Source organism: Aphelocoma coerulescens, chromosome 7, assembly GCF_041296385.1.
Source record: "Aphelocoma coerulescens isolate FSJ_1873_10779 chromosome 7, UR_Acoe_1.0, whole genome shotgun sequence".
NCBI classification, from domain to species: domain Eukaryota; kingdom Metazoa; phylum Chordata; class Aves; order Passeriformes; family Corvidae; genus Aphelocoma; species Aphelocoma coerulescens.
In genome coordinates, this window is record NC_091021.1 from 5,674,288 (window position 1) to 5,699,799 (window position 25,512).

The 25,512-nt window shown below is 47.7% G+C and overlaps 1 protein-coding gene across 2 annotated transcripts in view; it reads left to right on the forward strand.

Annotated features, from left to right (window-relative positions):
* SLX9 (SLX9 ribosome biogenesis factor) overlaps positions 1-20,194 on the forward strand; it is a 40,828-nt gene extending 20,634 nt beyond the window's left edge. The window contains exons 3-6 of one of the 2 annotated variants that reach the window (XM_069021899.1): positions 11,728-11,796; positions 14,831-14,984; positions 17,443-17,511; positions 19,640-20,194. In XM_069021899.1, coding sequence (XP_068878000.1) covers positions 11,728-11,796; positions 14,831-14,984; positions 17,443-17,511; positions 19,640-19,667 — 320 coding nt within the window. In that variant the 3' untranslated portion in view covers positions 19,668-20,194. Of the gene's footprint in view, positions 1-11,727; positions 11,797-14,830; positions 14,985-17,442; positions 17,512-18,890; positions 19,533-19,639 lie in introns of those variants that run through there. The other variant, XM_069021898.1, reaches the window with a different exon arrangement.
* Positions 20,195-25,512: the final 5,318 nt, after the last annotated feature.

The following is a 25,512-nucleotide window of genomic DNA, read 5'->3' on the forward strand; positions in this document are numbered from 1 at the left end:
GTGTTCTGGAGATGTTGCCTGTACAGTCATGTGGTGGAAGAGGCTGCCAGTTTGCCAGGAAAGCAGATTTACTGAACAGAGAATTTATTAAATTAAATCAGGGCTCCTGCCCTGATGTGTGGCCCAGCCAAGGGCCTATCTTGGGTGTGGTTGCCTGCCTTAGGTGTGGCTGAATACACTCAGGTTTTTTGACTGATGCCTGACATGTTTTTTTGGAATATGTGTTTTGGTGAAATCCCAGCTTGATAATAGATGCTAAAGCACTATTTCTGCTTAATGGAAGTTTTTTTGAGGAGGTGGGGGGAGCAGAGTTGTGACATTTCAGCTTCCTTGTCCTTGAGCTATGCAGCTCTCTGGACAATGATGGCAGGGTCGTCCTTCCTACTGATGGAGTATCCTCTCTGCTGAAAAGGCAGCCTGAGATAGCTACTTGCCAGTGTTAGAAAGGTGCATTCAGTTGGGGCCTTCCAGCAAATCCCTTTCCTCTGGTCTGGATTGCAACACACCTTTTAGATGCTAATTTAGCAAATTTCCCGAGAAAAAACAGGGAAACTGTTAACTGGGAAGAATACTTTTATGGATCTTCAAAGATTTTGCTAGGATTTCTCACAGTTTTGCACATGTGCTTTCATTGTGTCCTTGTATTTCTGGACACTTGTGAAGAAGGGAGGGCTTCAGGAATAAATTTCAGGCAGTCCTGTTCTACTTTGGGCAAGTTCAAGTCCATGTTGTTGTTGGAATAGTTGTTGCCATGGGAGATGGAGGGATGCAGAGATCAGGCTTCAATGTTACTTTTGGGTCGGCTATCATGTTTGAAAAGTCATAGGTTTAGATTTTTCTGCAAAGCACTGGTTGGCATCAGCACAATTGCTTCTCCAGTGGAAGTTGCTGGAGTGAAGTACTTGATGCCCTTCTAGCAAACTAGACTCTGAGGAAGTAATGGTAGGGAGGAATTCTCTCCTCTCCCAACTCTTCTCTGCCTTCTGCTGTGCCCCTGAGTGCTTATTCCTTCTCAACTGATGGAAGGAGAGGATCTGTCCAATCTGTGCCTTATGTGCCCCGTGGAGAAGAGAGGGCTTAGTGAGTAGGTGGTTTGAGTCACCAGGCTAGGAACAGAAATGATCCTCCTGCCTTCTCTTCTCCCCATCTGCCCAGATGGGCTTTCTGTGGGCTTTGGTTTTGCTGTGGCAGCCGTGCACATTTCTATTGGAAGACAAACCTCACTGAACATTTAATGGATTCCTGTGAGTGTCCAGCTTCCTTTAATATCCTTGTTTCTGCCCCTTCCCTTGCTGTTCCTGCTTCTCTCCTTTTTGTCTCTGCAAGAGCTTCATCCTTATGCTCCTGTCATTTGAAACTATCATTTCAGCCGATTTTGACAGTCTTCTCTTGACCTTCATGGGTTCAGTTCTTCCTCCTTCACTGTGGAGACATTTGTGATGTGCTCTTTCCTCTCCTCTCTGTGCTGCTGAAGCTCCTGTATGTAACTCCCACTTACTGCTGATCCTGTGATGGTTTTGTTTTTACCCTGAAGTTACACATCTGCAGAGTCTACTCAATGCAGTTTCTGGCTGACGTTGTTGCCTGGAAATATAATTAAGTATTGATCACTGGGCATTCAGCAGTCAAATGAGTTAATATATTAATTATGTGTAAGAGTATGTAATTCCAGTAATGTTTGTTACCTACTGGCTGACACAGTGTGTGTATGTGTTGAGAGGAAGGGTGTAGATGGACCTTGGAGTGGTGTTTGCTTTCTCTTTTGCCTTTTAATAGTTATGAGTCCCTTGACCAGTGGTGGTCTGGGCGGTGCTGTTTTGCTGGTGCTGTTGTTTTTTGCCTGTTCCTGGTCGTTGTTCTCCGCTGATCATAAATTTTCAGAAACCTTACACTACCTCAGTGGTTACTGCAGAATCCGTTGGAAGCCAGGCTGGGGTAATCCTAGTTAGCATCTTGCTTCCGGGGGCTTCCTGGGAAATGGCAGCACCTTGCTTACTCAGACTGTCCGTGGTGGACCTGATTCAGGAGCTGAGTAGCTACTGGCTGGAAGATGCATCTCTCTCTGCCAAGCCTCCACATCACAGAGAGTGCAGAAAGATCCACCTTGTCCTCCTTGCTCCCTGGCGGTCTTCACTGCTCTGACTTCCACTTCTCCCTTAGACCTACAGAGGGTATCCATTGTGGATATGTGGCTTAATACGGCAGAAAAAGTTTCTCTGCTGCAAAGTCTTGCTACCAGTTCACATTGGATTCTATCCATCAAAAGTCTTTGAAAACCTCTGGCCAGAGGCAGCTTTTAGTAGGAGCTGTGTGATTAACCTGAAACAGTCCCTGCCAGCTTCCCCTGTGCCACAACTGGTGTAAAACATCACATAGCCTGACCTCAGTGTGTGTGGTGGGAGATTTTTCACATGTCCAGAGAAGGGCAGTGGAGCTGGTGAAGGATCTGGGGCAAAAGCTTGATGAGGAGCAGCTGAGGGACCTGGCATGGGGCTCAGCCTGGAGAAAAGGAGGCTCAGGGGGGACCTTTTCACTCTCTACAAATCCCTGACAGGAGGGTGCAGCCAGGTGGGGCTTGGGCTCTGCTCCCAGGGAACAGAGGACCAGAGGAAATGGCCTCATGTTGCACCAGGGGAGGTTTAGATTGGATGTTGGAGAAAATTTCTTCACTGAAAGGGTGGTCAGGCATTGGAAGGCACTGCCCAGGACAGGAGTAGAGCCACATCCCTGGAATTGTTCAGAGGGCATCTGTGGTGCTTAGGAACATGGCTTAGTGGTGGAACCTGGGCTGGTAGGTTAGTGGTTGGACTTGATGATCTTAGAGGTCTTTTCCTGATATCCAACCTAAATTTCCCCTGACTCAGCTCCCTGCCCTTTCCTTGAGTCCTGTCACTGGTCATGAGAGTGAAGTCTGCCCCTCTGCTTGCCCTCAGGAGCATGTTGAAGACCACAGGTCTCCCCTCAGTCTTCCCAGGCTGAACAAAGAAAGTGCCTGAGCCACTCCTCATAAAGCTTCCCCTCCAGATCCTTTTCCATCCTTGTGACCCGTCTTTGAATGCTCTCTATCAGCTCGATGTCTTTTTTTGTATTGTGGTGCCCAAAACTGCACACAGGACTCGAGGTGAGGCTGCGGCAGTGCAAAGCAGAATGGGATGCTCCCCATCTTTGACCAGCTAGCAGTGCTGGCTTTTTAATTTGTTTTATTAGTGTCTCTTCTTTTCCCAACACTTGCTATCAGGTAAAGTGTGCACTGTCTTTGCTCAGCAGGATGGAAGGGCTGAGCCCTAGGATTCCTCCTGGCTTTCTTTTTCCATCTCTGAGGAAGAGTCCAGCTGTAGCTCTTGGTACTGTCTGCATCCCTGCCTTGTCAGATGATTAAGGGAGTGGTTCCTGCAGGCACTTGTTTCACCAAGCTGCACAGTGAACGCTGTCCAGTTGCCTGTCCTTCCTCATTTCAATTAAAGAAACCATTCCATATGATACAATCTGTCTGAATCCCTCCATGTCCTGTTTTTCCAAGGAAGATGGCTTTGAATGCTAAACCTGACTCAAAGAAATGAGGAAAACTTGGTACTTCTACCAAACCATTGAATCCATGAAATGTATTGTGTGTAGGAGTAGGGGGGAAGATGGGGCTCTGCACATAACAGATTCTAGTGTTTGCTGTTATCCCTGAGAAACAGCAAACAACTCCACAACTCGTTCTAGGTGCTGTCTCACACTTCCTCCTGTGTGCAGCCGGTCTGCTGCCAGTGCTGCAGTGGCACCTGACAGTGACATATTTGTCTGTCTACCTTTGAAGTCTGTCCCTCTGTCCTCTGAGCATCTTTTATTTTGTTTCCCTCTCTTCCCTGTTTTTGTCTGCTCTCTCACCTTTCCCTAGCATCCCATCAGGCCGCTGCTTTGGCTTTGAGGGGAAATGCAGCATAAAAAGCTGCCTGAGGCAGGCGTGGTTGGAACTAGATTATCTTTAAGGGTCCCTCTAACCCAAACCATTCTGTGATAAAATGCAGTTTCTCCACTTAATCCATCCATTGGGAATGTAACAACAAGTACAGCTGAGCAGAGCTGCCTCCCCTAAGGTGCTGAAAGAGCATATATGAAGGCATAGGTAAAAGAAAAAAAACAGTATGAGAGGGGTTATAGGAACCAGTGGCTGGAGATGGAAAACTTCCCTAGGGAATGCCAATTTAATTGTCTACTAGCTAATATGCAGTTAAAAGGCAAGGAAATTAAGGTAGACTGATGTATTTTTGCTTTTTGCATAAATTAGAAGCACCAGATAAAATCCAATAGTGTAACTATTTCAGATCTAGATCTTTCACTGTGTAATACTGTAGAGATACTGAACTACTGATTTTTAAAACTTCTCGAAGGACAGCGTAGTCAAAGGTAATCTTATTAGCAGGAAAGGAAAGGATATTTTGGGGAAAATCTCTTTCAAATGCAGGCCTGCAAGGCATTGTCAAAAAGCATAGCAATGTTTCAGTATTCTGCCTCCCTTAGTAAGCCCTAAGGAGAGAATTTACCCATTGGTAAACATGAATTACTCCTGGTCTCAGAATAAATCTCATTCCAGAGATTTGTTGCTGTTCATGCTTTTGTAGAAATGGTGTTCTGTTCTTCTCACTGCCTTTTATTAAAACTGCAACATCTGCACAAATAACTCTGGTGCATGTATCTCTCTGTTGCTAAAATAAAAATTTTTATCCTTTGTGAAAGAACTCTTGCCAGCTGTCCAAATTGTGCTGCAGACTCACTGGAGTCTACTTTGGTGGTCCACTTTGATCAGATAAAGCAGGTTGTTTAGTCAGGTTTTGAATATCTCCATGGATGGAGACCTGGAGGCTGCATAACCTCCTGACAGTTTAAAAAATCATAAAAATTATCCCAAAAACAAGTGGTTCAGTGTGTGCTCCTTGTCTCTGTCACTGGGCACCATTGGGAATAATCTGTCTCCCTCCTCTTCCTCCTTTCCATCAGGTCTTATGCACATTGATAGGATTTCCTTTGAGACCTCTTTTCCAGCTGTCTCAGCCTCTCCTCAAGTAAAAGATACTCCAGTTCGTTAATCATCTTAGTGGCTCTTACCTGGATTAGCTCCCCCAAGTGTGTACCTTCCTTGTCCTGGGGAGCCCAGGAGTGGCTTCTTCACGCTAGATGGTGGCCTCACCAGTGCTGAACACTGAGGAAGGATCACCTTCCTTGACCTGCTGGCAGCACTCCTAAAGCATTACAGGGCACCACTGGCTGCTGTTGATGCAAGGGCACATGGCTCGCATATGTTCAACTTGGTTGCCTCAGGGCCTTTTCTGGAAAGATGCTCTCAGCTGGTGTAGGAGTGCTTCATACCCCAAATTTATGTGCTGCTTCCCAAAACTAGTGTGAGTGCTGTTTGGAAGAAGGAGGACAAGTGGCTTGCTAGGTCTCCTCAGATAAAGGAAAGGATCAGCATTGGGACAGAGGTACTAGAGATCCTGTCAGACCAGCAGGAGCAGGGTAAGCATGTACAGTGGGTGTAAAGGAGGGTCACATGTTGCTTAGCTGCAAAGCTTCTGCTAGGGCTGAGTTAAGCCTTTGGGAAGGCTGATCTTTTGGGAAGTGAGGATTGCCCGTGCTCCCAGGGGAGCTTTCCTCTGAGTCTGATTTTGAGGTCTTTGTGTAGCCCTATATTTGAATATATATCCTTGTATTATTATATGTATTGTACCCTTGTATTATATATGTATTCCTGTATCTTCCCCTGTGTCTGAATTGTAGCAGAGGAAGCTGCTTTAACTGCATGGCAATGCTTAATGCCACTGTACAAGTTCACCACTGTCTTTTCTTCAGGAATGTCTTGAGCCAGTCAGTGTTGCTTCCTCTGGGTGAGGGAGAGTCCAGGCATCCCTGGTGCTGCCTGAAGCAGCATTTGGCCTCAGCTCCACTGTCTTGGAGATATGACTTTTGGGCTTATACATGGGTGGTGGAAGCAAAGAAAGCATGGTTGACTCCTCTCTGAGGGGCCTGGGGCCATGAAGTTGCCCTCAGCAGCCGCTGGTGGGGTTTCTCTGCTCACAGTGTTAGGGAAAGATGTTGGAATGGTCAGGTTTCTTGGCTGAGTGTGGAAAATCTGAGGCTGCTGCAGACCTACAGCTTCTTGGACCAGCTTGATTGCAAAAAGGCTTTGCCATTCATACAGTCATAGACTTGTTAAGGTTAGAAAAGCTCTCTGAGTCCCACCATTCCCCCTGCACTGCCAGGTATGCCCCTAAGCCATGCCCCCAAGTGCCACAGCCACACACCTTTTGAATGCTTCCAGGGATGGTGCACTGATGCTGTAGCCTCTGCTGCTCTTGTGGCTGGGTGACCTTTTGTAAGGCTAGAAGCTGCAGCAGAACTTGCTGAGAGCTGCTGGGCATAAAATTAAATTCACTGTGGTCACGGGTATTTAAATTGTTTATGGGGCTGCACAGAGAGCAAATATATGCCAGAGAAAGCAAAGAAAAAGTAAACTTTTTTGCCATGCCATTCCTTGACAAATAAGAATATTTGCACTGTGTAATTTATGATACTTTTGGAGAACTCTTTCATTGGAAGAAATGTACACACACTTGTTGCAGGTACATGGAGGGGGGTGGGGGGGTGTTAAAATGTCTTTTCGTGTAAGCAGACTCATTCTCCCCAAGCTGGAAAACCCTGTTTCTTGAAGGAGATCACACCTGGTCTTGGAAAGTCCATGACATGGCATGTGTTTCCCAGGGCACGTGTTGGTGGGTGAGCTTTTCTCCATTTGTTTTGTGGGCTTTGAAGTTTTCCATGTCAGGGAGTACTGAGATCCTTCCTTCCTTCCTTCCTTCCTTCCTTCCTTCCTTCCTTCCTTCCTTCCTTCCTTCCTTCCTTCCTTCCTTCCTTCCTTCCTTCCTTCCTTCCTTCCTTCCTTCCTTCCTTCCTTCCTTCCTTCCTTCCTTCCTTCCTTCCTTCCTTCCTTCCTTCCTTCCTTCCTTCCTTCCTTCCTTCCTTCCTTCCTTCCTTCCTTCCTTCCTTCCTTCCTTCCTTCCTTCCTTCCTTCCTTCCTTCCTTCCTTCCTTCCTTCCTTCCTTCCTTCCTTCCTTCCTTCCTTCCTTCCTTCCTTCCTTCCTCCCTCCCTCCCTCCCTCCCTCCCTCCCTCCCTCCCTCCCTCCCTCCCTCCCTCCCTCCCTCCCTCCCTCCCTCCCTCTCTTCCTCTCTCTCTCTTCCTCTCTCTCTCTTCCTCTCTCTCTCTTCCTCTCTCTCTCTTCCTCTCTCTTCCTCTCTCTTCCTCTCTCTTCCTCTCTCTTTCTCTCTCTTTCTCTCTCTTTCTCTCTTTTCTCTCTTTTCTTTCTTTTCTGTCTTTCTGTCTTTCTGTCTTTCTTTCTTCTTTTCCCCACAGCAGGGGTTTGGAATGAGTTAAGTCTTTAAGGTCCCTTCTAGCCCAAACCATTCTATGATTTCTTTGATTCACTATGCCTGAAATAGCAATACCAAGCTCCTGGCTTAGGCAAGGCATTCTGCAGTCCTTGTGGCATGCTTGGCTCAGAAATCTGGGTTCCCTGTGGCATTTCAGCCTTGGTTATAAAAATAACCTTCAGCTGCACAAGTGGCTTTAGGAACAGTGACACACTGGGCCACTGTCAGCATCGTCTGTGTGCCTGTCTGTGACTGAGTCTTCCAAGGGCAGCCTCTGTGCTGGGGAGGGCTGCTGAGAGCATGCAGGTGGGAAGGATGAGGGCCTAAAATGGAAAAGGCCATGGGCAGAGGAGGAGAAGGAGGTACTTTTACCTTGTGGTGGGGGCCGAGTGTGCCAGCAGTGCTTAAGACACTGTATGGAAGGACAGACTTTGTCTCTGAAGTTGCCTTTCACAGCCTGCTGTGCATATTGTGACTTCCCAGTCACCTCCTGAGGGGATGTGCTCCTGCCTCAAATGGAACATCACTTGTGCACTTCCGTGAGCTGAGTCTGAGCTCTGCTGCTCTGGGAGGCCTTGTGCCCTTGCTGGGGCTGCTTGGAGCCTGGGGATGTTTACCAGGCCTGATGGAGCCATGACCTTGGTATGAGGACACGAGCTGCACTGCTGCTCTGGGTTTCCAATGGGAAGCCAGGCTTGGAGGTAGGCTTTGCTTTAAATAACCAGGGGATCTGAAGGGGCTGAGAATGCAGATCCCACTTTTTGAGGATGCCTTCTACATTGGGGCAGGAGGAGCACTTGCATGCTGGTGTAATTATTAAGTGTGAACAGAACTGATGTAACTTGTTTTAGATCATGAAAAGCAAATGCTGTATCCATGGAGAAACCTGCCCTAGCCCAGCAGCAGCTGGTACCTTTTCCTCCATCACTGGTTCCCAAGCCTGCTCAGGGTGTGGCAGGGCTTGGACTGGGCAAAACCCAAATATGTGTTTTCTGTTCCCACATACAGGTACCAAGCTGTCCCTGGGGGTTCCTCTAACAGCAAGAGGACAAAGAGCTTGGATACAACCGCCTGCCTCTGTCCTTGCCACCTCCAAGCCTTGGTCACACTAGTGACCCTTCTACATCAATGCTTTTGGGAGCAGTGGAGCTGGACACTGATTGGGAGCTGTGGGTGGTTTGAGGGCAGGGAGCTGCTGGGCTGGAGCATCCTCTCTGCCAGAGGACATCTTGACTGGCTTTTTGCCTGGCCCATGTTGTCCCTCACTTCTGTTCCTAGAGGAATAAGAACACCTTCAGGGTTGTGCACTGACAGCTGCCAGGTCACAGCACTGTTGCATGTGCCCCGGGAGACGGTCCTTACATTTCCTAGGCTCTTTCACTGGACAAGAGTAGCTCACAATTTACAAGTGACACTATGTAATTTAAAAAAACAACCGCAACCACACCCAATATTCTGCTTTTGGACGTAGTCTGACTTCCTTCAGGAACTCATCCCACAGCTGTAGGCATATGCTCATTCTTGCTGTTACACAACTGAGGCTAAAATTAACACATCTGTTGTTATTTAACTTCAGTTTGCCAAAATACTATGTTTTGAGCAGCAACAGCGTTACTGTTATGGATCATCAGGGTTCTGGGAATAATAATTAATGTTACATGTTGTTTCTTAATGTCTCATAGCCAAGGTGGAGCTTTGCAGGGGGGAGCAAATGCCTGGTGCTGAAGGACCCTCCTCTGTCCATGTGGCATTGCACAGGTTTATTGAGTATTTCTGCTCGTGGCTGAATGCTCCAAGTAATGTAGTTTCCTGTAACTGTCAAACCCTCTTGGTTGTGGAGCCAAACTTAAATAGTGGGATCTTGGGGCAGGGAAGCCTATAGTGTTACAGCTTTAACTCAGTTCAGCTTCTTTCTGAATGCCTAGAAAGGATAAAATGGGGATTTCTGAGGTAGGATTTATAGATATATTTAGCCTAAGGAGATCTTTATGGAAAGTAGTCATATATATATATAGTGTGTGTATATATAGATATATATATTCAATTTTTATTTTTAGTCTGTGTCCTTTACCAAAAAAATCCCCTCAAGATTTCTGAAATTAAGGAAGCTATCCTCAAAAATCTACTTCTTTGCCATAAAAGCAGGATCCTGAGGATTGCCAGGAGTAATACCAAACGCTTGATGTAGGTGGCAAAAAGCTATTGTGTTTTTTTTTAATCTGTTTATATCTGAGATGTACTGCACAGATCAGAGCGAAGAAACAAAAAACATGTTCTCGCTAAAACGAATAATTGTCAAGTTTTACAGTATGGAAATTACCCTCAGCTCATGTAATGGGGCTTGCTCACCTTTCTTCCACACAGAGGGTTTCAAAGGGAGGTGTTGTTAAATTACCTGTGGAATGGGCTGGAGAGGGGGATTCAAACCCTTCTGATTTCACAGGATAATAATTAAAATGGAGCTGCAGTTTGGCTTGATCTCAGAGATGCTTGCAAGCTAAATAAAAATAAAAGACTATCTTGGGGACAGTCTGTGCCATTAATTAACCAGCTAAATTCTGCCTTCACTGTTCTTCAGTGGGTTTCCAGCGGTTTTGGCACTCAGCATCACAACTGGAAGCTGCCAAACACAACTTTGCACCTTCCAGCAGCTGAACAGCCTTCTGAGGGGCAGGCTAGGATATGGAAATTGGAGTCTAGGGAGCCAGGTGATGGAAAAGGGCAGGAACTGGCTGCTGGCAGAGGAGGGATATGCAGCTCCTTTCCTCCAGGCACCGTCTGGTCATCTGTTGCCACCTTCCCCCAGCCAGCAGCAAGGTTGTGTTCCTGCCAAGAAAACAGCTTTTGTGTTTCCTTAGATATTCCACTACTGTTTGGGGGAAGAAAACACCAATCAAACATGAATTGCTGTTATTAGTAGAATTGGCCAGCTGGCTGAATTGGGCCTTTTTTTTTTTCATTAACAAATGCTGCCAGGTGCAGTTTTTCCAGTGAAGTCATGAGTGTGTTTCCAGATGAGGGGCAGATCTTCCCAGCACTGCCATGGCTGAGCATGCAGGGCATCTGCGCAGGCTGGAGCAGCCGTGGTGTCCTATGCAGGCAGCCTTCTGGAGATCACTGGAGTGTGATAATAACTCCATAATATAATAATAATACTTACGTGATAATTGACTATAATTCATCCTTTTTTCCCCTGAAACCACAGAAATGTGGGGTGATCAGGGGTGGGCATAAGAGTTGGTTATTGGACCATGCAATTTGTTGTTTCAGCATCTGCTTTGGTATCACAACAAACATGGTTTTAGTAAGTGCTTTTTAGGAATTTATTTTTCTGGGAAACGAGGCTGTGGAAGCTCCAGCTTCATTCTCCCTGTCTTAGAAACTCAAAACGTGGCGGTGATTGTTGGTTTTATGGAAAGGTCCCCTTAGTCCCATCAGATTTGTTCTGTTATTAAGAAATTACTAAAGGATGCTTTTGTTTAAATCATCCTAAAAGATCTGTAACTTCAGAGAACTTATCCTTAGTGAGTTGTTTTCATAATTGTATTGAATTCCTTTCTTCTCTTTTTTTTTGAGGGGGGGGGAAGGGGTACTTTTTCTTCCCCAGACTTAAGAATAAGCTGAAGTGAAAGGCATGATCTTTGGGGAGCTTGTTACTGTATTGGAATTTGGGTATTTCCAGCACATTTCAGGAGAAAAGTTGACTAAAATCAATTTTGTTTAAAATTTTATAGCACTTGCAACAGATCTCCAGTAAAAATATTTGTGATGGTATTTTACTTTATATTGGATATCAGTGCTCAACAGCTGTTTTCCAGATAGTGAATTTGGTAAATAGTAGCTACTACTCTTTTTTACAAGCTGCTAGTGATCAGCTGCTCCTTAGGGCTACCCTGGATATATTTCAGAAATTCCTCCTTGTGAGAGTGGTGAGGCCCTGGCACAGGTTGCCCAGAGAAGCTGTGGCTGCCCCATCCCTGGAAGTGTCCAGTGCCAGGTTGGTTGGTGCTTGAAACAAGCTGGTCTAGGAGAAGGTGTCCCTGCCCACGGGGGGTTTGCAATGGGATGAGCTTTGAGAGGTCCTTTCCAATCCAAACCATTCTGTGATCCTGTGCTAATGATCTGATCTACTTACTTGTTTCTTGTTTTTTAACTCACAGCAAGGCAGGTTTGATTTGTTTGGCTAAAAGTTGGGGTGCAGGGTACCCTCTGGACCTGCCTGCAGCCTGCCTGCCATGCCAGCAAGTTCAAAAGCATCAAGGGTTGAACAGAATCTGTTGTGCAGGAGCCAGGCTCCATCTCATGTCTATTCTCTTCTAGGTTTGGAAGAAAAAACAGTTCTTTCCAAAAAAGAGAAGATGAAGCTGAGGAGGGAAAGATGGCTGCAGAGTGAGTATTCCTGTGACACGGCATCACAGACCATAGTTACACTGGGTTGGGTGACAGTGCTGGGAGAGGCTGAATGTTTCTCAGAAACCTTCATCCCTCCCCAGAACTGGGGTAAAAGTTCCAGGCATTCCTTCTCGATGTTCAGCACCAAGACTCAGTCGTTGCCCCAGTTCTACTTTTGATTTTTGACCTTGTGTAATATATATGACTTCTTAAACCCTTTCTTTATCCAGAAGGGCACTGTGCCCATGTAAGTTTAGGATATTTTTCTATCTTTTAAAGCTCTGGTACAGATGTGAGTAGCTGTCTAGTAGAGCTCCTCCTCACCCAGAATCTGTGGGGATGGCAGGACAGGCTGGAGCTGAGCTCCATGCAGCCACCAACTAATCCCAAACCTCTGTGGTGAGAGCCTGCAGGGGGCTCTCCTGCCTCTCAGTAAGGGAGAACTCTGGACACTGCTGGTTGTGTTACTGCTCTTTCCCACATGCTGTAGGTCAGTGAACCCACTTACCAGACAGTCTGGCCTTTCTTGAGGCAGTGAAATATGAGCTAAACAAATCCAGCCCATGGCAGAAATGCTTCTTTTTCCTGTGGGAAGTGTCTGTATTTTTGCTTTGAGTGTCTTAGCACAGTAGGGGACTATGCTGTCCAACCCAGAGTAGCAGAGGGATTCCTTGTGCCACCTGAAGCTGTTCTTGGGACAGGCTTTTCTCCTAACATCTTCTTGCACAACAGAGTTGGACGCAGACTGTGTTTGGGGCAGAGGGTTGTGGCTTTCTACTACACCAAATGCTTCCTGTGCCTGAGCTCTGAGCTCAAGTTCATTAACCTGTGATTTCACCAGTTGCACGGAAGGTGTGTCTGGCTCTTCTTGGATAAAAAGCTAAGAATTTAATAACCATGAGTGTGAAGGAAACCTCCTCCCAAACAACCAGCCAACAGCTTCCAAGTGCCTTAACATCTTTCTTGGACACAGAGCACAGATGGTCAGCCACTTTGGAAAAGCCCAGGAGCAGGATCCTACACTGTCTTAATCCAGCCCTCCTGATGCCTTTGTAGCATCAGTCTTTCCCAAGATCATGTGTGCTATTCTGGCCCTGCTGTGGCCTCTTTCCCTTTCTCTTGGCTCTGAAATTACTAAGGTGAGAGAATATGAGTAAAATGCAGAGGCTTTCCTTTGAGGAGAACACCAAGACCATAAACTCCAGGCCAAATTTTCTGTCTTTAGAGATACTAGGTGTTAGAAGTGCTTTACAGGCACAGAAGTACCTAAAAACTCTGCCAGTTCTTTGTGGAGAAAGAACTCTTTGTCCCCAAAAGAAAACCCAGTTTGGACTGCTGAAATTATCACTACATCTCTGTTTTCCTAAGTCTGAGTTTGTTGTTTCTTCTTGGCCCAGGGCTGCTTTTGTGACGCTGGATGCCAAGACCCTGGGAACCAAAGTTCAGCCCAGTAGTGCAAATGCAAAACTTGGAGCTTTCTTCCATTCCAATAAGTAATCTTAGGAGAGACTAGAGAGGGGAAAAAACTTATGTAATGCTTCAGACATTAGAAGTATGCACATTTAAAAATACATATATCGCATGGCTCCTCAGACGAACAAGACTTCATAGGAAAAGAATTTGGGATGTTTGCGCAGAATCAGGTGTCTGAAAATTTTGAACACATACTGTTTATGAGCACTGAAGTACTCAGCTTCATAAAGCCAGACCAAAAAAAGAAGTAATGCAGAACAGAAAGCTGTGTTCTTGGCAGGGATTGCTGTGAGAAGTGTTTCCAATCCTGATTTGTCACAAACATCCATGTACAGCAGAACTGTAGTTCCTGAAAAACTGTTGCTCTTTGATTCAGCGGAGTTGGAGAACAAGCAAGGCAAAGGTATTAAAGGAGCCAGCCACTGAATTTGAGCTCTGCTTCCTTGACTGTGAGAGCAGGATTAGACCCAGGATTGTGGTCTGTAAGTGGGACTGGCTGATTTTGTGCTCCTGCAGAAAATACTTGGGCTTCTGTGGCCATGCTACCTTGGGAGCCATTGGCCTCCCTGTGTCAGCAGCTGAGCCCCACGGCTTCTGGTACACTGTCATGTCCACACAAGGCATTTGATTCAGCACTGAGGCTCATCCTTACAGATGTCCAAGGGACTTTTGGGTCAGGAAAGGACATCTTGGAGTTCAACTGGAGGCTTGTAGCAGTGCTGGGCTTTTGTGGGCTGTCCTAAAGGACATGTTCTGCTGGTGCTCATCCTGGAAGCTGCTGGCTTTGAGAAGCGTGAGCAGCTGTGGGACTTACTGCTACACCGGAGAACCTCAAGGACTGAGGCAGAAGCCTGTGGCTTTCAGTGCCCACCTCCTAAGGCAACGAAGGAGACAGATCTAACATCTGTGGAGCTTTCTGTGGCCACACCCTTGTCAGAGCTGCTGCTGGGAGACCGGGAAACCTGGTCCTGAGAAAAGCCATCTGTATCTGCCACTTGGGGCAGTGCTTTTCCAAGGGTCCAGTTTATCCAGCATCTGACTGCTTGCACTCCACAATGAGTCATGAAGGTGGAACCTTGACTCGTTCCAGACTTAGTAAACAACTGAAATTAAGTCCATCTTTTCTGCCTGTGCTAGGAGACTGTTGTTTGGTCCCAACAGCAATGCAGAGAGGGGGCTGTGCCTGTTTAAGGCCAGATGTGGAGTTGACTGTATGTGGGTTGTCCCTTCCCCTCCTGTTTCTCAATTCCATGCAAGGTCAGTGTGGTTTTTGCCATGCTAGGACTCCCTGTGCCGTTTTGCTGTGAGCAATGAACAGTGTAAGGGATGGAAACAGACAAAATTAGTCTGGGAATTTCACTTCCCATTGCAATGTCAGAAGGGATGTATATAAGTTCCAAGCAAACACATCAATGGAGGGAATGGCCCAGCTTCATTTTCATTTTTTCCCTGGTTTAAATCACTTCTGGCCTGTTGTAAATGGTAAAGCAGCCTAGCTCAAGGGTTATCTCCTGCAGGTGTTTCCCCTTCTTCCAGTAATCCCTTGTTTCTGACTCAGAAATAGAAAGTGTAAAGATGGCCAAGCAAAAGCAAAAAGCTGAAGCGAAGCAGAGAGCAACACCTGTGGTGGGAGATATGCAGCCCTTGATGGAAGCCCTGCCTGAGCTCTCTGACCTGACCACAAGTGGCAGAGGCAGGAAGCCTCTCAAAAGGTATGTGCTTTTAGGGGTGGGCTATGTATTTCCCTTCTTCCTATGGGATGAAGTGTCCTTTGGCTCAGCTTGTAGCTACAGGCAGCGGTCAGGAGAACAGGGTCTCATTCTCAACTCTATTTTAACCCTTTCCATGCTTCACTTGACCCAAGAAAAAAAGATGGAATGTGTCTTCTGAACCCACAACTAAGAGGGCAACCATATTGCTCAGATGAGGCTTGGCATGAGACAGGCTGGGAGCATCCAGATGTCCTGGGAGTTGCAGGAGTGGCATGTAGGTGTCCACATTGTAATGCTGCTGACCTCACCTGATAACCTGGGCTTGTGGTGTTGCAGCCTGACATTTCATCCTTCCAGACCTTCATCCAGGCTTTCTCCTGATGCAGTTCAAGCCCTTTGAGCAGAGCCCTTTGCGCTCTGGCCAGAATCCTTGTTGTCTTGTGACTTTGGCCAAGAGCATGGCTGAGTTGGCTGTTCCCTGTGCACTGTCAGCTCCCTCTCTCCCTATCCCCAACCTTCGCCAAAAGTCTCTCCTTTTGGAAGCCCGAGTTGGTGCACTGGAGGTGAGAGTTTGACATGGGCTCATGTCACCTACATTGCCTCTGACCTGCTAACCCAAAACCAGCCCCCCTTGGTACTGACATGGAGAAGCTACAGGCTTTTCTTCCCTTTGCTGGCTTCTGGCTTCCTGGATGTCTGTATAGAAGTATTTGAAATAATCAGAGGAGGTTTTTATAGGATTTGACTCATTACAGAAAGGAAGCGTAATACTCTGGTGATTTGTCAGCAGAATTAATAAAAGATTAGATTCTCCAGGAATTGGATCTCCTGCAGAGTAAAAGCGCATTACAGGGAGGTTTTTATTCTGTTTTATAAGGAATGAAGGCAATGAAGGGTAATGAAGCTGGGCTGCTAACAGGGTCCAAGTAAACAGGCAGTGTGCTGGTAGTTTTGGGGGGGAAATCCAGCCAGGAATGTACTCTAGAATAACTTTCCTTTAGGCTTTGTCACCCTCTGCAGAGCTACTCACCTCTGAAGGGACTGCCATGACGACTTGGTGGCACACACAGGTTTGGCAAGCCCTGCTGTGCTGACCAAGGGTTGCCATCCAGCTTGAGAAAGGATTTTCCTGAGCTTCTGTGAGCATTCCAGGGAAACTAGGACCAGAAGCTGTTCCTGTGCTGAGCTGTTAAAAATGAGGAAAGGGAGAGGAGAGGACCATGAGCAGGAGCTGATTGAATAGAGAGGGGTGGAGATGAGTGACATGAAGGAATGTGAGGGAAGGGGAGTAAGAAGAAAGGAAGAATGGGGGGAAAAAGGCAAGGTAAGAGGATGGAGGGTAGCGTGGCAGAGAGGGAAATAGGAAGAGGAGGTCACTGTAACAAGAGACCAGATCCTGCTGTCTTGAAGAGAAGGTGAGAAACTGTTGTGTTTCCTGACCATTGGGGCAGATCAGGTGGGGTGGCTGTAGCCTCCAGCACCCACCAGTATGAGAATATTCCTCCTTGATTCCTGCTCCAACAGAGAGCTGGGATGCAGGCCCTCGTTCTCCCCCTTGGCCTGTGTGCTGGGGCTCTGCATCAGGGCAGATTGGGGAAGAGCTACCCCATGGAGGCAGACCCTTTTCCCAACCTGTTCTCCTGTTAACTTTCGTATCTGTGTAATCCTGAAGAACAGAACGCCCAGTTCTACCAGCAACTCCCCTTGTGCACCACAAGTCCCAAAAGCAATCTCTGCCCTTCCTGCATGTCCCTTGCTGGGCCTCAGCGCTGGCTTTGTGGTAAATCTGTGCTGCTGCTTGGCATCAGGCACCACATGGGATGGGGTTACACCTCTGGTCTCCTTGGACTTTGCCCAGGAATAAGAAATGTGTAGAGAGATGGCAGATCTGTACCTGCTGTTTCGCATCTTCTGCACAGACTGCACCATCCTGCATTACAGCACGTTATATCCCAGTGATCGCACTGCAGGAACCAAAGCAGGGCTGGCAGCTCCCTCCTCTTGCTGAGTATCCCTGGTGCTCCCTGTAACGGATGGCTGTGGAGCTGGAGCCCCACGGCGTCAGCAGTGAACATGAGCTGTGCAGGGGTCATGTGTGGTGGGGAGGGGAGGTTTGGTGGAATCTTTTCTCTAAGCAACAGGATCAGTTTGACCTGGAGGTCAGTGATAAGCAGAAAGTGATCTGGGCATGGACAGCTAATGACCAGTTCTGGCACTGAGCGATCTGGTTTTCCTGTAATGCCTCCTGCTCTGTCAGCCTCGAGTGGAAGGAGTTTGCATTTCTGTGCAATGCCTGGCTATGGAAATAATTGCCTTTCAGGACAATTTCCATGCAGGACAATTAATTACCTGTCCTTTCTGGGAAGGCAGATGCAGAATCCCTGAATTCTTTCCATCTACACAGCCATTGCTAAATTAATGCTCTAACAATCACTTGTTTTGTTTCTTCTCTGCACAGGCACATAAAAGCAAAGGCAGAACCAGCAGACTTCTGTCTGATGAAACAAGCTCAGAAACATCAGCTCCTGTAAGTACCCAGTTGTCAGTGTCCAGTCCCTGCAGAGCCTCACGGAATGGTTGAGACTGGAAGGGAACCCTGGGGATCACCTGGTCCAACCCTTGTGTTCAAGCAGGGTCACCTAGAACTGGTTGCTCAAGACCTATGTCCATGTGGCTTTTGAATATCAACAAAAATGCAGAACTTAAATGTTTCCAAGTAACTCCTGGACTTAGTCTGGCAACTCCTTATTCCTCTGTATAATCTATTGGATAGTTTATACTGCCACCAAGAGCTTCCTTTTCCCTCAGCACAGCTCTCCTGGGACTAGGCTCTCTGATCTGGCAGTGTTTGCTTTCTTGTATCCAGGACTTCAGTCAGTTTTGAGCCATTCAGCTTCAAACTGAGGCTGAGCAGTCAGGCTACAGTTCCACCACTGCTCTCCATGAATACCCTTCTCTGTGAGAAACAGACCAGTGTTGGTGCTGGGATGCCTTTCTTGCTCAGTTCTGCCTGCCTTTACTTTTTGGTGGTCTGGGAAGTCTGTGCTTCTTGGGAAGGAAAAAGTTTGGAGGAAGGTCTTGAGGTTTCTTTCCCAAGGTATTAGTTCAGATGAGGGGTTCCCTAAGCCTCAGCTTATTGCTCCAACACAAGCTTCAGGTTTGGCTCCTCTCTCTGTTCCTCGGGCAGGAGCATTGAAGGGAAGGGTGATGCTTGGGAGGGGAGTACCTGTGTGCTACCAAGTGTGTCTGGCAAGGCTATGGAGAGCCTGGCAGTTTGAGGGAGATGGGGATGCTGCAGTGGATGTGGCTATGTGAAAACTCACAGGTTTTCTTTTATACTCCTGCTCTGTTCTTGTTCCTCCCTGCTTGCTTGCTTTTTAAGACAAGGCCATTTTCCCAGGAAGCAGCTGTGACCAGGCATGCAGAGGTAATTCTGTCATGCTTTTCCCATAGTGTCCAGCTAGTGTTGCATGTAGGATTACTGAGGCTCAATGTTCAGCAATAAAGAGAGTCAGTAGATGAGCTCTCTAAAGAGAATTTGATTTTGTGCTGGTGCAATCTGAAGTAATTTTCATTCCTGGTGATTCACCAGATCCACAGTCTCTTCTTTCTGGTTTACTAGGGAAAAGCTCTAAAAAAATCCTTTGCCAAGTGATGCTGGACACTAACGTGATTGTGTCTCTGTGGCATGAGATCAAAGTCTCTGGCTCCCGTGAAGCTGGCAGCAATTTGAGCTTTGCCCTTGCCTAAATTAGGTTTATTCTTGGCACTCTTTTTCTCTGAGATTTACACCCAGGATCACTCTGTCTCAACAGAAATCTGCTGCTTTGTGAATTGGTCCTTATCTGCTCAGTTCCATTCACATGAGGCACTTAGAGAACTGGTGTGTTATTTTTCTTTCTTCAGAGAGGAGGAAGTGGCTCGGTTTCATGAGGCTGTCACCGATCCCCAGTACAGAGCCAACCCCCTTCTGGCCATCAGCAAGCACCTCTCCAAGAGGCTGAGGCAGGGGGAAGAAGGGGAACCCCTTTAGAGCTTCACCTGGGCCCAGACATGCGCAGGCTGCGGAGGAGCACATCCCTGGCACGACCTCCCAGCCACTTCGGTCCTTGGAGGCAGTTCAGCAGATGATTAAATCCAACAGCCCTGGTTTCTGTCAGCAGGAATAACGCAACTCTCTCCTGACAGGGGCAGCTGCTCCTTTACAGGCAGTCTGCATGGAGCAGGGTGTTCTGTGAGATTCTTGTGCAGGCATTAATCTCCCTGCAAAGTGTCTCGATACATTTACTCTTCTTGTGAGCAGGCATGATTTCTGAAATTGTGCCAACAGCCATGTATCTGTTTTCTGTCATTTCTGCCCTCCCCCCCCCCATTTCCTGACAACTCTGAGAAGAGATTCTTGCTTGCTCTGTTGGCATGGTTCAGGACCCCAAGCCCACAAGCCCCCAAGCCCAGGAGGCTTTTGGAGTTTGTCATGACCAATGCTGCTGTTCACAGACATTGTTTTCTGTGAGAAATTTAGCTTTGGAATAAACATACTTTCATACAGCACTGGGTTTGTCTGGTTCTTGTTTTGGTAAATAGGAATTGAAATTAGAGTTTATTTCCTTCTCTGGAAAAATGACTTAAAATAATTGTTCTTTCCACGTGTACAGTGAATCGGGAGACTGCTACAAGCAATGAGAAATGACTGCAAATCACGTCTAAGTCACAGACTTTCCTTCCTCCTGCCCTGCAAGCACGTGCTTCCTGTGGGTGATGCTCATCCCTTTTGGCCTGTGTTCCCTGTTTGGCCTGCCCTGTAGGAAGCATCCCAAAACATGTCCAGCCTGCAGGCTGTGAACTTCAGCCAGTCACTTTTGGGATTGGGAACCTCTGGAGCAGGCCTTTCTTTTACCAAACACCAATGTTCACAAAACCCCAGTGAATTCTCATGGGGGACAACTGAAGGCAGGGCTAGTCCCTATTGGAGATGATCCTGATTTGACACCCAAAAATACCAGTGCTGTCTTTTGAACTATAAAAAAAGTTTACTGATGCTTCTTAACCTTGGGAAAGCAGCCTGCTGCAGTTGACACTGACCCAAGTTAGTGCCTGAAACCAGCTGTAGTGGGGGTGGCTGGCACCTTGATCATACCTGTCTTGCCTCAGTAGTAATGCTGCTGCTCTTCTCTCTCTAGGCTGGCACTGTTGAATAAAGGCTTTGTCTGGTGCCTCTTGGCTCTGGCAGTGCAGACACTGTTGCTGACTCTGCCTGTTAGAGAAATGCCACCCCTTTTCCAACAGGGCCTGGCAGGAGCTTTGTACTGGCAGAGGCCAAGGAGACATGCTGACTGTGTCCCATCCTCCATGCTGTTGCTCTCAGGCTGGCCAGCCCCAGGTGCAGCCATCCTTGTGCTGAGAGGGAGAGAAGGTGGGAGATGAAGAAGGTGAAGGCATCCAAAAATTGAGATTGTTCAGCCTGGACCAGAGAAAGCTCTGGGGAGACATTTGAGCCCCCCCACCCCCAGTGCCTATAGGGGCTTCAAGAGAGCTGGAGAGGGGCTGTGGACAAAGGCCTGGAGGACTAGGACAAGGGGGAATGGCTTTGCACTGCCAGAGGGCAGGGTTGGATGGGGTATTGGGAAGAAATTGTTCCCTGCGAGGGTGGTGAGACCCTGGCACAGGGTGCCCAGAGAAGCTGTGGCTGCCCCATCCCTGGAAGTGTTTAAGGCCAGTTTGGATGGGGCTTGGAGCAACCTGGGATAGTGGAAAGTGTTCTTGCCCATGGAAGGGGGGTGGAACTGGATGAGCTTTAAGGTTCTTTCCAACCCAAACCATTGTATAATTCTCTCTATGATTCTAAGTACAAAGGAGGATGGAAAACTGGAAACAGCAATGAGATAAGAGAAGGAACAGCAACAGCAACAATATTAATAACAAAAGAGGGGGTAATTCACATGAAGAAATGCTCATACAGACCCTGAGACAATGAACGATGGCAGACAATACTACTATGTTTTTCTTCGACTGCAAGCCAGAGTCCCTACCCCCCCCCCCCCCCCCCCCCCGTTAATGACGTGAGGTGGAATGGAATAATCCCTGGGTCCTGGCCAAAACTTGGACATACCTCTGCAAAACCAGCTCCAAGCACATTGGAGCACCCCAAAGCATCACTGTCATTAAGGGCTCTGTGTGTGTAGCTCTCTACAGGGTGGCACCAAGGTAGGGTCCCTGTCCCTCTGGCTGCATGTGGATTTCCCAGCACCTTTAGGTGGCTACAGCCAGAGCTGGTCACTGGGAATTTGGATGCCAACAGTGCAGTTGTCCAGCACTTTTCCTTGCTCAGCCTGCTTGCTGGGTCTCATTCTTCCCCTTCAAACAGAGCTGAAGCCTCATTATCTGGGAAGCTAAGGGGTGACTGACCCAGGGGTGACTGGAGGTGTTGAGAAGGGTGACCCCCCTTTTTACTGCCTGGTAGCTGTCCCCAGGTGGAGGTGTTGCACCAGTGACCCCCCTCAGTACCTCCTTGTTCCGGTTTGGCCAAATTTAGAAAATATATCCTCTGAGAGAAGGCACCACCAGGTGCCACCACCCTCCCCACCAGGTTTGGGAAAAAATAAATTTTCCTCGAAGGAAAGTGAAGAAGATAAAACTATTTATTTAACAGACACATGGGAAAGGAAAATAATGTTAAATGGTAAAATCTTTCGCTGTAGAGGAAAGAACCTGGGAAAGTGTTCGAGTCCTCCCTTTGGTCTCCTCAGAGCTGGGGCTTGGCCCAGGGCCAAGCCCTCTGTGCCCGGTGGAAAGTCCTCCCGATGTGCTCTGATGTTACAGCAATCAAGCAGTCCAGTAGAAAAGGGAGAAAATCCGAAATTCCAGAGAAGGAAAAGTTCAACTCTCAGTCTCTCTCCGGAGAACAAGAAACTGGAAAAACTGGCCAAAAACTGACTGGAAAGCCGCAAGCCGGGTGCTTCCTCGCTCCCCTGCCGCAGCTGGGAAAAAAAAACCTGCTATCTTTATGTGACCTTGAACAAGCTGCAAACTGCTTTGAGAAAGTTTTACTCAGTTTTTTTCCTTCCCCCTCTCAGGCTCAGTTTAGAGGCACAGAAAGGCACAAAAATTAATTTCTGGGCATAGGTAGCGATATGGGATACACATCATAATGTCACCCCAAGACATTCCACCCCTTATCCCATATTGTTGGCTCAATGCCCAAACTAAGATATTCTAATTCTACACACATATTAATACATATATATATATACACAGCTATATACGAACAGTGACAGTGACAATCAGCAAGCAGGGGTATACAAGCATTTCACACTACAGGTGGTTTTCACACAACAATCAGATCTCCCTGTGGTACACAACGTGTTGTTCCGTCTTTCTGCATTACCCACCATGTGCAACCAGATCCCTGAGCAAAGACAACCCCACGGATGGGTTTGTCTGTACTCGAGGCAGAATTTATCCACACAGTCTTTCCTAACAGACCTCTGACATGCACTACTGGGACCTTATCTCCATCTGTTGTATGCAGGGATTCAGATTGGGCTGGACCAGCTCTATTGGTGGAACCTCGGGTGTTAACTAACCAGGGGGCCTTTGCTAGATTCTGTTCCCAATTTTTGAAAGTTCCCCCACCCAGTGCCTTCAAAGTGGTTTTCAACAATCCATTACACTGTTCCACTTTGCCTGCAGCTGGTGCATGGTAAGGGATATGGTACACCCACTCAATGCCATGTTCTCTAGCCCAGGTGTTAATAAGGCTATTCTTAAAATGAGTCCCATTGTCAGACTTGATTCTCTCAGGGGTACCATGCCTCCAAAGGACTTGCTTTTCGAGGCCCAGGATGGTGTTCCGGGCAGTAGCATGAGGCACAGGGTAGGTCTCCAGCCATCCTGTGGTGGCTTCTACCACTGTGAGCGCATGGTGCTTGCCTTGGTGGGTTTGAGGCAGTGTGATGTAATCAATCTGCCAGGCCTCCCCATACTTGTATTTTGACCACCGCCCACCATACCACAGGGGCTTCACCCGCTTGGCCTGCTTGATCGCAGCGCATGTCTCACAGTCATGGATGACCTGGGAGATACTGTCCATGGTTAGATCCACCCCTTGGTCTTGTGCCCACTTATAGGTGGCATCTCTGCCCTGATGGCCTGAGGCATCATGGGCCCATCGAGCTAGGAACAACTCTCCCTTGTGTTTCCAGTCCAAGTCTACCTGTGACACTTCTATCTTTGCAGCCTGATCTACCTGCTTGTTGTTTTGGTGTTCTTCATTAGCCCTACTCTTGGGGACATGGGCATCTACATGGCGGGCTTTCACAACCAGCTTTCTTACTTGGGCAGCGATGTTTTTCCACTCTTCAGCAGCCCAGATTGGTTTTCCCCTATGCTGCCAATTAGCTTTTTCCCACTTTTCTAACCATCCCCACAGAGCCTTGGCTACCATCCATGAATCAGTGTAGAGGTAGAGCTTTGGCCACTTCTCTCTTTCAGCAATGTCCAGGGCTAGTTGAACAGCTTTGAGTTCAGCGAGTTGGCTTGATCCACCTTCTCCTTCAGTAGCTTCTGCAACCCGTCGTGTGGGACTCCATACGGCTGCTTTCCACTTTTGTTTCATCCCTACGATGAGACAAGATCCGTTGGTGAAAAGAGCGTAGTGCGTGTCTTCTGATGGCAGTTGGTTGTACGGTGGAGCTTCTTCAGCACGTGTCACTTCTTCTTCTTCATCAGCGAGACCAAAGTTTTCACCTTCAGGCCAGTTTGTAATTATTTCCAAAATCCCAGGGCAATTCAGTTTTCCGATATGGGCGCGCTGTGTGATGAGAGCAGTCCATTTGCTCCATGTGGCATTGGTGGCGTGGTGGGTAGAGGGAACCTTTGCTTTGAACATCCACCCCAGCACCGGTAGTCGGGGTGCCAGGAGGAGTTGTGCCTCAGTGCCAATTACCTCTGAGACGGCTTGGATTCCTTCATAGGCTGCCAAGATTTCCTTCTCTGTTGGAGTGTAGTTGGCTTCAGACCCTCTGTATCTTCGGCTCCAAAATCCCAGTGGTCAGCCCCGAGTCTCACCAGGCACCTTCTGCCAGAGGCTCCAGGACAGACCATTGTTCCTGGCTGCAGAGTAGAGCACGTTCTTCACTTCGGGTCCTGTCCTGACTGGGCCAAGGGCTACCGCATGAGCGATTTCCTGCTTGATTTGGGCAAAAGCTTGTTGCTGTTCAGGGCCCCAATGGAAATCGTTCTTCTTGCGGGTAACCAGGTAAAGAGGACTCAAAATCTGGCTGTACTCAGGAATATGCATCCTCCAAAAGCCTATGGCGCCTAGGAAAGCTTGTGTTTCCTTCTTGTTGGTTGGTGGAGACATTGCTGTGATCTTATTGATGACCTCAGTGGGAATCTGACACCGTCCATCTTGCCATTTCACTCCCAGGAACTGGATCTCTTGGGCAGGTCCCTTGACTTTGCTCTTCTTGATGGCAAAACCAGCTTCCAGGAGAATCCGGATAACTTTCTCTCTCAAACACTTCTGTTGCGGTGTTCCCCCACACAATGATGTCATCAATGTACTGCAGATGTTCTGGAGCCTCACCCTTTTCCAGTGCAGTCTGGATCAGTCCATGGCAGATGGTGGGACTGTGCTTCCACCCCTGGGGCAGTCGGTTCCAGGTGTACTGCACGCCCCTCCAGGTGAAGGCAAACTGAGGCTTCCACTCTGCTGCCAGAGGAATGGAGAAAAATGCATTGGCAATGTCAATAGTGGCGTACCACTTTGCTGCTTTGGACTCCAGCTCATACTGGATCTCCAACATGTCCAGCACAGCAGCACTCAGTGGTGGAGTCACTTCATTCAAGGCACGATAGTCCACAGTCAATCTCCATTCTCCTTCAGATTTGCGCACAGGCCAAATGGGGCTGTTGAAGGGTGACTGGGTCTTGCTGACCACCCCTTGGCTCTCCAGCTCACGGATCATCTTGTGGATGGGAATCACAGCATCTCGAGTTGTCCAGTACTGTTGGCAATGAACTGTCGAGGTAGCAATTGGTACTCTCTGTTCTTCCATCTTCAGAAGAACGACTGCAGACAGGTTCTCTGATAGCCCAGGCAAAGTGTTCAATTGCTTAATGCCCTCTGCCTCCACAGCAGCTATTCCAAAAGCCCACCTGAGTCCCTTCGGGTCTCTAAAATACCCATTCCGGAGGAAGTCTATGCCCAAAATGCACGGGGCCTCTGGGCCAGTCACAGTGAGATGTCTCTTCCACTCATTTCCAGTCAGGCTCACCTCAGCTTCCACCAAGGTCAAATTTTGTGATCCACCTGTTACACCAGAAATAGAAACAGATTCTACCCCCACATGCTGCAATGGAATTATTGTACACTGCACACCAGTGTCAACCAAGGCATCATATTTTTGTGGTTCTGATGTACCAGGCCAACGAATCCACACAGTCCAAAAAACGCGGTTTTCCCTGACCTCTACCTGGCTAGAGGCAGGGCCCCTCTATGCCTGGTTATCCTTCTTTCCCTGGGCCT